The 13,030-nt window shown below is 40.9% G+C and overlaps 1 protein-coding gene across 7 annotated transcripts; it reads right to left on the bottom strand.

Annotated features, from left to right (window-relative positions):
* Positions 1-1,127: 1,127 nt before the first annotated feature.
* Positions 1,128-11,072, bottom strand: adck5 (aarF domain containing kinase 5). 7 transcript variants are annotated; one of them, XM_042076303.1, is made up of 15 exons: positions 10,952-11,072; positions 9,789-9,877; positions 8,839-8,988; positions 8,605-8,680; positions 8,173-8,373; positions 6,672-6,812; positions 6,171-6,284; positions 5,739-5,870; positions 5,476-5,559; positions 5,290-5,371; positions 4,974-5,052; positions 4,451-4,542; positions 2,755-3,007; positions 2,301-2,417; positions 1,128-2,050 (listed from the first exon to the last, which is right to left on the bottom strand). In XM_042076303.1, the coding sequence occupies exons 1-15, from the start codon at positions 10,973-10,975 to the stop codon at positions 1,948-1,950; spliced, it is 1,737 nt and encodes a 578-aa protein (XP_041932237.1). In that variant the 5' UTR covers positions 10,976-11,072; the 3' UTR covers positions 1,128-1,947. The 7 variants fall into 7 exon arrangements, with proteins under 7 accessions (XP_041932237.1, XP_041932241.1, XP_041932239.1 ...); XM_042076307.1 differs by lacking the exons at positions 9,789-9,877; positions 10,952-11,072 and having other exon boundaries at positions 6,672-6,808; positions 8,183-8,373; positions 8,839-8,979; XM_042076305.1 differs by lacking the exons at positions 9,789-9,877; positions 10,952-11,072 and having other exon boundaries at positions 8,173-8,368; positions 8,839-8,979.
* Between the last annotated feature and the right edge of the window lie 1,958 nt (positions 11,073-13,030).

The following is a 13,030-nucleotide window of genomic DNA, read 5'->3' as shown; positions in this document are numbered from 1 at the left end:
TTACTGTAGAAGTATGCTCATGTCTACAATATAATGCTTTTTAATAATATTATTTTAATATTTAAGATTTATATTATGTTAGGAATTACTTAAAAAAAAACACGTCTAATTTTCTGAAATATTGAATTTGGGATTTTCATTAGTTGTCAGTTATAATCATCAAAATTAAAAGAAATCAACATTTGAAAGATATCAGTCTGTGTGTAATGAATGAATATAATATACAAGTTTCACTTTTTGAACGGAATTACTGACATAAATCAACTTTTTGATGATATTCTAATTATATGACCAGCACCTGTATACTCTCTTGATCCCGTGAGGGAAATTTGGTCTCTGCATTTATCCCGATCCGTGAATTAGTGAAACACACTCAGCACACAGTGAGGTGAAGCACATCCCGACGCAGTGACCTGCTACAGCGGCGGTGCTCGGAGAGCAGTAAGGGTTAGATGCCTTGCTCAAGGGCACTTCAGCCATTCCTACTGTTCAGGGTTCGAACTGGCAACCCTCCGGTTACAAGTCCGAATCGCTAACCAGTAGGCCTCGCTGCCCCATATATAATATTTGCAGTTATGAGCTACAGGAGAGTCAAACATGGTTGTTGGTGTCATGACCACAATACAAACCATTTGACCTCATGTCTGCAGTATGATTCTGGTGAACCATGAACCATTTGACCTCATGTCTGCAGTATGATTCTGGTGAACCATGAACCATTTGACATCATGTCTGCAGTATGGTTCTGGTGAACCATGAACCATTTGACCTCATGTCTGCAGTATGATTCTGGTGAACCATGAACCATTTGACCTCATGTCTGCAGTATGATTCTGGTGAACCATGAACCATTTGACATCATGTCTGCAGTATGGTTCTGGTGAACCATGAACCATTTGACCTCATGTCTGCAGTATGATTCTGGTGAACCATGAACCATTTGACCTCATGTCTGCCATATGATTCTGGTGAACCATGAACCATTTGATCTCATGTCTGCAGTATGATTCTGGTGAACATTGAACTATTTGATCTCATGTCTGGAGTATGATTCTGGTGTTCCTTTGTTGTCACAGACAGATCTTTGGGAGAAAAAAGGTACTTAGTTATCACATAAGACCAAATGTTTTTTTTGCTTTATTTTTATTGTGCTAAATGAAACTGCACATTGTGCATAAATATAATATCCCAGCAGATAATACATATATGTTACCCTGACAGCAGCAGCAGTTAAATGTTGTGTGCTTTGGTGTTCATCTGATATTCCTCCTCTTGTTCAGGGATGTTCAGGTTTACAAAACATGGTGAAATCTGTACAAACCCCAATCCGTGGGAACACCTGCCACAAAGGCATACGTGTACAACATAGAAACTTTCAGTATGCTATTGTAGAAGTAATCGCATTGATTAACAGATACAAAAAATATGTTTTGTTTAATAATGCATGTATTTAAGATTTATATTATGTTAGGAATTACTTAAAAAAAACACGTATAAAAGGTTAAAACAATTCACATAAGGCTAAACTTCAGTTCGCCAACTTCAGTGTGAAAGTGAAAAGTAAAATGAGATCGTATTGCTTCATGTCAACAATATTGTTAAGTTAGTAATATTCTTCACACCCTTTTCAATTTCACTTCTTTAGTCATTGCTCCTCCTTCATTGGGTTTCTTCAACTTTGAAATGCAAAATGAAAATGTTCTCAACAGAAGGGCGAAAGAACATTCAAAAAACCTGGGCTTGGAGAGTCAGCAATAGAAAACAGCACTAGTTTGATGATAAAAAATAAATAATAAAACCATCCATTGATTACAAAAGCCTAAGAGATTTCATATGAAAAATCCATGATTTGATCTTTCTTGCATTATTCTGGCGGTGCCAGATGCATGTTTCCACAGAATGGGTCCCCTGCTGAGGTAGGAAGTTTGGGTGACAGGTGTGTCCACCTCACTTCAGGTACTGGTACACGTCCTGGTCCAGCGTGATGAGACCGAAGAAGGAGAGGATTTGGAGCAGGGATCGGGTCAGGCTCATCATGGCCATCTCTGTCCTGTAAGGACACACAAACACACAAGTCATTGGTATACAAACAACTATGGAACCTGGCTATAATATAACCCTTCCTCCATCGTTTTGATAATATGAGTATTCATTTATATTGTGTACATACTACTATTGAACAAAAGTAACCCTCACCTTTGACCTCCTGTCAACTACCAATGTTTAGTTTAGTAAAGAGCAGCTGGCTTTTGCACACACAGTATAGCACAGCTTGATGCATAGGATGCTGTATTATTTACCTCAGAGCACACTCGAACTTGAGGCTCTCCCAGGTGGTCCTGAGCCAGCAGAAGAGTCCGAAGCTGGGCAGCACCCTGGTGTCGTCAGCCTGGATCTTGCCCCACCCTCGCACAGCACTAGAGCCAACACAACCAACATACACAGGCTCAACTGCAAGGCAGGGAGACACAATCTTACAGCCCAACAAGAGCTTTCATTAAAGAGGACCATTAATAAAATAGCACTGTATTTGACCCATATCGATGTGGGTAAAAAAACCTCAATCCTTAGTTGAGAGGTCTCTGTTTAGCGAATTGGCTATACCTCTCTGGTTAAAATCTATGTTCAATAAATAAATAAAATGATGCACATTGATAATTAGGTCTCATTGATTCACACCAATTATTTTTTTCTTGCTTTTCTGATTTTAAAAAGCCCTATCATCACTTCAGCAGTCAGCCGTGGTCCTCCCACCTCTTGGCCATGACGAAGTAGCGGTCGATGGGCGCTCCGAGGGAAATGTTGATGCTGCGCACCGTGTTGATGTTACGGAACACCAGCAGCATGGGCCGTGGCAGGGCCTTCAGCACCTGCATGACGTTGTCGAAGTGGTTGGCGGCCATGTTGCGCATGTACGCCGTCTCCTCCCGGCTCAGGATGTTCCCCAGGCCAAGCTCCCGCATGTTGATTGGCCGCTGCAGGAGCATCTCACAGAACAGGAAGTAGTCTGATGGAGAAGAAGGAGCCAATCAGGGATGAGAGCGAGAGAGAGTTGTAAGATATTTCTCAAAAATGACAGCTTACTTTCAAGGAACCCTGCCAAATAGACTGAAGTGACTAACCATGACTAAGTCATCATGACAGGGCTGTACACTAACATTTTTTTCCAGGAGCTCTTGTGCACCCAAGTTAAAAAATTTAGGAGCACAGACAAAAATTTGGGCGCAGTCAGTTCTGTACTTAACTTAAACATAATCTAACATTACACTGCAGCTAACACTTAAACATGCCAGTGCACCAATTGCGAATATTAGGAATGACTGACAACATTTAGGCTACAGGAAATAGGATTTTAAAGATCAGTGCCTACTTTATTCAGTCTGTTCAATTTTCCTACATTTTGTTAATGTAAAATAGTATAATACATTGCCATATTTGCATTTAGCCTGTATATCAAGTATCCTGCCAAATGTAGGCTAATTTATTTATTTGTGAATCCATCTGTAGCTAATCCAAATATGCCCATGGTGACCTATCTGACTGCATACTGCCTAATACTATTACTAAAACAGTCCATTTTCTCTACCACAAAACTCAACATAGGCTAATCAAGGATATATATATTTCTTATACTTTTACTTTTTATTTGAAATATCTGCATTGATGGGGGCAGTAGGCAAACGTTAGGCCTACTTTCGTTTTGCACTTCAGCTTGTATTCGGTGTAAACAAACAAGCATGCGTGGAAGCCTGGAGTTGTCGCGTTCTACCTTTGAATAAAATGGGAGCCTGTTCGCTACAGCTATATTTTGCATATTGCAGCCAATACGTCAACTGGGCTAAAAGGCATGTTAGGTTACCTTTCCTTTTCTCACTGCATTCTCAGAATCTCATCCTGTTCCTCCGATATCCGATGAATTCGGTGGATAGAAGAAGTAATTTCTTCAATCTTGCATCTTGGCTGGCTAGTCTAACTTTCCACTTTTTCTGCGTGCTCTTGGATTTGATAGAAGCGACTACTAGCGAGTCACAACGCGAAACTGCTAACGTTGATGGGAGGTGTAGTTTTTATGCTGCATTCGCAACATGATTCTATGGTTTGCACCAGTAATGTTTCTTGATGTTGCGGTGTATTTTGTAGACAAACATTGACATGGTTAGAAGTCATTCGCACCAGTGCGCCTAAATATTTTTTTGCACTCGCAGGCCATCATTTTTACTCGCATGTGCGAGTGAAATGGGCGCACTGTAGAGCCCTGCATGACCGAGTGCCAAAGTGCAAATAACACAAAGTCCAGAGGCTTTCTTTATCCAGTGCCTTTCAGTGTTACTGTCATTTAGCATGGCACATTTAACCCCACAAATTACTCCTCAACCCCACAATGAACACTTGGCCACATTTTTTTATTACTACAGTATGCAACAAAATGATCAATGTTTATAGCACTAACCTTTGACCCCAAGATCATTGGAGTACCTCTTCATGCCTGCCTTGTCCCGCAGAATGATAGCACGCCACAGCTTACACAAGGCTACTCTGTCACTATCAGAGAGAGAGAGGAGGAGGAGGGGGGGGGAGGGCAGAGGGAAGGGAGTGAGAGACAGTAAGATGGATAGAAGCAAAAAAGACAGACCAAACAGAGATAGACCAGACAGAGATAAAGAGAGAAAGAGTGCAGACACCGGTTCAAGGCTGAAGACAGTCTGCATTTCCAGGAATACATGTTATTCATCCTGTTGCATAATCCACTACTTGGTTATTTGGAAAGCCTTTGGGGCAGTGATCAAGCCTATTTCACAACTACATGTATCTCATTCATGTTCATGTGTCAAGCATAATCGTCACAACAATGGATTACATGTGTTCGGTTCCTAGTAAAAACACATTTCTGTAGTCATCATCGTTTGTAGACTCCAAAAATGACATCATCCCTTTAAACTATGGAGAAATGCACCATTCCCAGGTATGCTTACCTTTTACTGAGGTACTCATAGAGGCCATGATCAAGGAGAACCAACTCCGCTTTCTTATCTGGTCCTCTCCGTACAAGCACTAAAACAAACAAACAAAAAAAACTGTTTATTCAACTCTGCGCTCTTCACATAACGTAGGGGGGGGGGGGAAATCAGACAGCCTTGGCCCACAGCCAGAGGCTTCCCTTCATGTTCTGTTGATACAGTTATGGGAAATGCCTACAGGCGAAATGATCCGTTTACACACTTGGCCTCAACATTTAGAGAAGTAAAACATGTCCCTCCCCCAGCACACACACACACACAGAATTATTACCATTGCCCGGGTGCGGATCGGCATGAATGAATCCTGTGTAAAAGATTTGCTCGGCAAACGTCCGAATAAGCTTATCTGCTGTCTGAAAGCAAAAGCAGGAAAAAGGGAGCATTGTCATATTCTGTATTCACGCTTAAAGACACTGCCACTAGACATGATTGTGGACTTCCTCATAAGTACACTCACATCTTTCAGGCTGAGCCCTTGCCTCCTGATCTCTTCAACATTGTTGATTTTGCAGCCCTCACAAAACTCGGCAGTCAGCACCCTCTTCAAAGTGGAACAGTTCATCAGTGTACACAGGGGACCAGCAGACAACAGCGCAATAGAATAGAATATAAAATCTTTATTGTCATTGCAACAGTTAATTTGAGTTTGAGTTAAATTAAGTTTAAAAGATTACCGTGCAAGCATTAATGAGAGGAAATGTGTTTCTCTGGACTGCATACCTTGCTGGTGTAATCCCAAAAGACTTTTGGGACCACAATGAATTTAAAATGTTTCAGCTCCTCCGCACAGCGCTCTGAGTTCTTGCCTTCATTCTCAAAGTCCAGCTCCTGGGCCAGGGTGCCCTTTAGGTCCTGGACAACAGAGTGGTGTAAACAGACAAACAAGTAAATAAACAAGAGGGAAAAACAAAGGGCTTACCTAAACCTTTAAAAAGGAATGACTGAAGAAAAACAGTTTTAAAGCAAAGTTTCAAAACAAAGAAACCATAAAAATATTACCATTTTCCAATAAACATAAAAATAATAATAGACTTATGTTTCATACATCACTGACAACAACAACATTGGGTGGCCTTGAAACTGAGCAGCTGCTGTTGTGTGCTGGCCTGAAAAGGATTTCAGAGAAAAGCTGGAATGCTCTGGCAGACCGACCTTGAGGACCCAGCGGAAGCCAAAGCTGGGGTGCATGAGCTTCACAATGTCCAGAAGGATCTCCACCGTCCGGATGTCACCTTCAAAGCGATCCCGCAGGTCTATGTACTGAACCTGCCAAAGGTTATTCACACATATATTTATTACTTGCATGTAACACAGTAACTTCACTTTTATACGTATACGTATTCTTTCTTACTCTGTAAAGCACTTTGATCAACCCCTGGTTGTTATATGTGTTATAGAAATAAACTTGACATAACCTTTTAACTTAACTTTTTAACTTTTACTCATTGGGTACATCCAGCCAGCATCAATATTAAGAATAATCTTTACTGAGCCTTTGCAATCACATCTAAATTCATATAGGAATAAAATAAATCTTTTTAACAGAATATTATAAGCACGGGGGATTAAAAAACAAAAACAAAGTTGAAATGTTTCGACAATGCATGACCAGGAAGTTTCGACAATGCATGACCAGGGACCAAAACCGCCCACCTTCACAGCCACTGGAGTCCCATCATGCAGCTCTGCTTTGTGCACCTGGGCCAGACTGGCAGCTGCTACCGGATCGTAGTCGAACTTCCGGAAAATCTTGTTTGGAGTTGTATTGAAATCTTCCTGAAAAAGGGCATCTACCTATGACAGAAAAGAAACAAATATCAACCCATACACTAACCTGAAAACCCATGTAATGACTAAATACAGTAATACTGTAGCCTACAGATTCAAAAGGACTTCCATGCACAACTCATCCTGATCTGTATCTAATTTATAGCGATTCCACTTATGATGCGTCTACTTGATTGAATGTAGTGCATAAGGCAAAATGCAAACAAGTGAATGCTTCCTATCTAAATAGGTTACACAGCTACCCAGAATTCCACTGGAACCACACAGCTGGGACAAGTTCAATCTCGTCTTTCTGTAGTTTCCAGGTTGAACAACATGTTTGGTTGAAACAGTGTGAATCAGTGATTAAGGTAGATTTTCTTTTAGTTTGGTGGCTGTCAGAGTTGCCATCATATCAGCAACAACGTATATACAAAACCCACCATATAAGAAATTCAGTGTGATAGTGCAATTTCAACATGAAAGGTAAGAATGAAAAGCTGAAAAGAAAATGAAACATCGATTTCATCAAGCTTGGAAAAATCTTAGAAAAGAAAATGCCCTTCTTCAAAGAATATCTTTCTCAGCTGCTCTCGCGTGCACAACAGTGTTCAGCACACCACGGTTTCTGTTGAAACAAACACTTTACTCTGTAAACCCTGGCGGGTCTTCTGTGGCCCTTCCCACTTGTGTGCCTGTGCTTGCCTCCTGTGTTTTGTCTTTGTGGCAGGTGATTGGGACTCTGGTGTGCAAGATGACCGTGTCTGACCTGATAAGAGGCCTGCTCTCCCTTCCTCTCTGCATTTTGGCTTTTGATTTCCATTTTGCATGACAAACCCCTAGACTACACTTTTGTTTAAGCTCTCACTTTTGTTTATTCTTACTTATGTTCTTTAAAGGTGCCATGTGTAAGAATTGAGGTAAAAATATCCAAAAGATGAACTACACGCATCAAAAGAATGAGTAGAAATATGGGCGATGATGTCATTAAAAAAATAACAAGGTATAGTGCTGCAGAGATATCAACCTGAATTAGCATGCTAAATTACTAGCCACAGCTCGACAGGTGTCATAATACCAGTTTCGGCCATGGGAGGCAGTATGCGGACAACATAACCGCTAGCCAAACTGCAATACACGAGTCTCGGTTGTTACTCTAGGGTAAACCAGCTCACTTTCTGGAGGTATACTGTCCCCATCTTTTATGGAATGTGAGTATGAATTGATTTTTGGCGGACATTACACATGGCACCTTTAATAAATTAATTGTTACTCTGAAAATCCCTCCCCCTTTATGTTCCATGCTTGAGCCGGCATGTTACATCTGTTTCATCAGGGCTGCAACAGCACCGGACAACACTGGACAACACCGGACAGGTGAGCTCACCTCCTTGTACCTGCGATTGAGGGCCTTGTCCTCCAGGATGCGCAGCGTGCGGATGTACTCGGGGGGCAGCAAGTGGTTGAAGGCGCACAAGCCCTGGCCCAGTTTGATGTAGAGGCCGCCATTCTGCACGGCCCCCTCCACCATGCTGTCAGCCGCCCGCTGATGGCACGCCGACATGCCCTCCATATACACCTGGCTGCTCTGACGTGAGACCACAACAAACCACAGGAGAGAGGGAGACATTACTACACACGTTACTAGCACACTGACACCTGAATGCATACTGTACAGTGCTTACAGTGGCACTGCACATATTAGAAAAAAACATAAAAAGTATTTGGGAGGAAAACATTACATCTAATTCTTCAATTAATAACATACAACGTTTACTACAGACAAGGTGTGACTATTCAATCGGATGATCAAGCCTACCTCATCCATTCCCCTGAGAGCAACATTGGAGGTCCACCAATAATCTACAGAGATCACCATTCCAATGTACAAAGATCTGCAGAGAAGAGGTAGATCATTTAAGATTGGTAATCTCCTCATAGCAGGTAATTAAGTATTATTTACCTAATGGCAAATTGACCACGAACAGCTTGGTAGAGACAAGATGAAGAGACAAATTAACAGAGACAGACAGACAGACCTACAGAGACAGACCTACAGAAGCGCCCCGCGCCTTCCGCTAAGATCTTCATCTTCCTCCTCTCCCTCGGCTCGGATATGCCGTACTTGACTCCCACCACCACCGGTGTTCCCACGGCGACCCCCAGCAGCATCTTCGTCACCACTCCCCGGCTCTTCTCGACTCTGCAGGATGGAGGAGACACCAGTTATCCCAGGTGCATACATACATATGGCATCCTCATCCCAGGTATACTGTATATGACTGGAGAAGCGAGGAGGAGGAAAGCACACCCAAGTAGAGGTGCTGGCCAGGGGATTATCATGAAAAAGTACACACTCTGAACTCTTTTGAAGTTATTTTTTCAAGACCAATGTTTTGGCAAACAATTAAACTCACATGAATCCTTGCAAAAATTCCCAACAGCAAGTTTTACAATGTTTTGTACATTGCAGTGTGTGTGAGTTAAATTATTTGATTAGCGTATACTATGTGTGGAGAGCATCCCCTCACCATCTTTATCTCATTTTTGACATAGGTGGCATTTAGAGGCTTTTGCATCTGAACCCTTCATATATCATTCTAATTATTTATTTATTTATTTCCTACACTGTCTTACTCTGAATGATTTGTCATGTGACCTAGTGAACTACAGTATTTAAATATGGCGATGGTCTGTGAATTTTGAAGTCTGATTAAGAGCATGAGGCTCGAAACATTACCTTTGGTATAATTCTAATAAACAAGTAAAAAAGGGAGCTAGTGTGCGGATATTCCTTACGACTTTCTACAACACCAAGTTTTACACATGGTCATCAGGCTTTAAACAAAACTACCAGCAACATTTATGTCAACAGCCCTACATGTTGACTGAAACGTTATGGTGTCAGCACTCAGGAGAGAGGGATACAGAGGTGATATGCACGTCACTGCAGTTGTGTTTGGGTGTTACCGTGCTGTAACAGCACCATGGCTTCAGTTTTACCTGTGTGTGCGGAGAGATCGACGTAGCAGTACATGAGGCGAAGCATGGTATCGTTCCAACAGAGACAGATGATGCCGACACAGCCGGACCTACAAGACATGCATAATTGCAGCTCAGTTCAGTACAGAAACATTGTACACAGAACTACAGTGAGTCTGGCCAATAAAATGTTGCCCTTATATCTCATAAGGTCATGTAGAGTGTACTCGGATGGATGAAGATATGAGGTAGGCTACCATCCAAAATATAGTTTGTAGTAAAATCACAGTAATTCTTGTGATCAAAGATCAACTATGCAGCATATATCCTTAGATGAAGAGGGTACTATATGGAGTCTACTACTTGTTATGTGTAGCCCAAGGGCCAGCACCCAACATGAGAGAGGATGTTCATCAAGGTCACAACAATCTTCTCAAGTGGACTGTTTTCATTAGCTGACTAAAGAACAGCATGTCTCTAAACAGCCAGACTGATTTATACAAAGGGTGCCATGTCAGGGACATTCAAACTAGTGGGCTCCTCATTCATTTTCCACGATGTAAACAGACCACCAGAACTGTGGCTATAGTGTTTCTGGAGATCAATGTAATTCTCTAACACACATCAAAGTAGACGTCTTAATTCTATTTAAGATTATCTGACTAACGGTAAAGAAGGGTTTGGCAACAATGCCAAGTAAGGAGCAAATCTGTTTTTCCCCTGTCTGTCTGGCCCCTTGAACACGACGTAAATAGCCAATGGTAGACATAAGAGGTCTCCTGAATCCCTCATGGTTGCAATTAAAGCATCACTCATCTCTACATTGGACATCTGGATTCAAAAACGTAGTGCTAGCTAGATTAACGTTACACATCCTGCTGCAGCATGCCCTCGGGTCGTTGTATATTCTAACGTTAGATCCTAATGAACTATAACGTTAAGGTCACTCACGTGTCTAGGATTTTCACATTGAACTCATAAATACCAATATCAGCCGGGTAAGCATATTATACACCCAAATTAACAATCGGTTATCTTACTTAGCACTCTTGCCACTGACTACTACCATGACTGACAAGTTATGACATTGATAACGTTAACGTAGCCTAATATAACGTGTGTTAACCTTATTTCACCTAACCCCATGCACGTACCATACAATATCATCAGTCTAAAACACTTACAGCTCTGAATGTCTCTGCAGTCATGTTTCGATCAGATGTCTGCCATTAATAGAGAACTGGGGATCGAAGATCTCTCCGTGGGTGTTCTGTGTTCGTTATCACGAATGTCACGGCGCTAGTGGTCTGCAGCTCATGGAGAAAAGTCATTGGCTACTTGCATGCGTAGGAGATCACGTGGGGTGTGGTCCGACAGTGAGTGAATTTTTCCTAGTACAAAATGCGCTGTGCGTTCCGTTGGATAGAAGGGCATTCCGTTATTTTTTAACTTTTTGAGACTAGGCTTGCACGAAAATACAACATATTTTATTTACTTATCACTGAGTCTGTAAAAGGTTAATACCAACATTTTCAGTGAGTCACACTGCCGTCTGCCGGCGCCAGGTTGGAAATGCACCATTCGATAACCCTGCATGTGGAACCGTGTGGAAGAGACATGAAAATGTTGCCACGCATGATATCCTCTTCCAGGTGAAATGGATCTTGGCATTTGTCATTTCCCTCCAGATGATTGCTGTAGGCCTAAAGATAATGATTATGAAAATATACTCTAGGTCTAAAGTTATAGTTTTAAACAGGCTTTATAGATTATATAATAGGCTAGATTATTTGTAGGGCCTCTTCTTACCAGAACTGGAAAAACAAAAAATGTAAAGAATTTGTATTAATTGGTAGAATATATTGCATCTTGATAGTTCCTGGTTAGCAATATGCTAGATATAGCATATTGGGTCTTGAAATATTCATAGGAGTCCATAGAAATGTAATAATCATGTTATTTTATCCAATATTAGTTGTGCAGATGTATAGCCCATCTAATACACATCAATTGAATTGAAATAGAAATTGCAAAGATTTATATTTTTGTGTAATTATTCCATATTTAGTGTAGTCATTCCATATCAGAACCCCTGAAGTACAATTAAAATGCAAGCATGACACTTCAAAGTGTTACCAAACCAAAAGTCTTATGGGGAGTTTCCATAGGGCATTTTACAAAACACATGAGCATACCTTGGCAAATAATGGTCTAAAGTTCTCATATTTTCATTCTATATTTATCTACTTGTGAACACATTTTCACAAAACCTTGTGCTAGGTCTCAGTTGTGTTTCTAAGTCATATCAAGTGACCTAGAGGGCTGAAACGTGGTCAGTTCAGAGATGCTTGTAATCTGGCAGAAAGAAAAAAATATTCTAGCCTCTGTACCTCTGTGTCAGTACATCACACATTTATTCTGACTGTTTCCTACAAAAACTACAGGATCTCAGCTTTCTATAGAGGTCAAACATTTCATGGTAAGCCCCAAAAGAGGTGGGAACAAGCCCTCTGGAAATTGGTATTGAGAATTAAGCTGTTTTAAGTGGCTGTCATTGTAGATAGGCCTACTGATTTGTGCTATTGGCCAGTCTGGACCATCAGCCCTCTTAGCTCAGTCACAGCTTGGAATTAGATAGATAGATAGAGATAGATAGATAGAGATAGATAGATAGATAGATAGATAGATAGATAGATACTTTATTGATCCCCAAGGGGAAATTCAAGGTCTCAGTAGCATACACACATCACACACAACATGTACTTACAGCAGACAGAGTAAATATAAGTATATACATATAACAAAACTCCACTGTACAGTAGAGACAGTAGAAGATAAGAAAACTAAATACTAAATATACTATATAAATTAAATTTAAAAATCCGTATAGGAAGAGATTAGTTTGCATGTCTTTCTTCACTACTTTGAACTACTACTTTGGGCTACTTTGAACAATAAAAAACTGGAAATCTAGTGGTTGGATATTTTTATTTAGCCTTCGCATTCCTGTTACAACTACCAGAAACGACATTTGTATGTGAGTAAGTTGTCTCTTCAGCTGTCACCTGAATTGGATAAATGCAAAACTCGAAAGCAAAGAAAATTGTCTGGGCCTTCGCCACTGATTAAGACAAAATTATCACAAAACCGTACAAAACAAATCTGAATTTCACAGTCCTGCTGTGGCCAACTACTGCTACTGTATATGCATGGATGCACCCCCATACCATCATAAATGCTGGCTTTTGAACTGTGCACTAATA

This window comes from Alosa sapidissima, chromosome 21 (genome assembly GCF_018492685.1).
Source record: "Alosa sapidissima isolate fAloSap1 chromosome 21, fAloSap1.pri, whole genome shotgun sequence".
In the NCBI taxonomy this organism is placed as follows: domain Eukaryota; kingdom Metazoa; phylum Chordata; class Actinopteri; order Clupeiformes; family Clupeidae; genus Alosa; species Alosa sapidissima.
The sequence above is the reverse complement of the archived record's forward strand: the minus strand, read 5'-3'. Positions and strand labels throughout refer to the sequence as shown.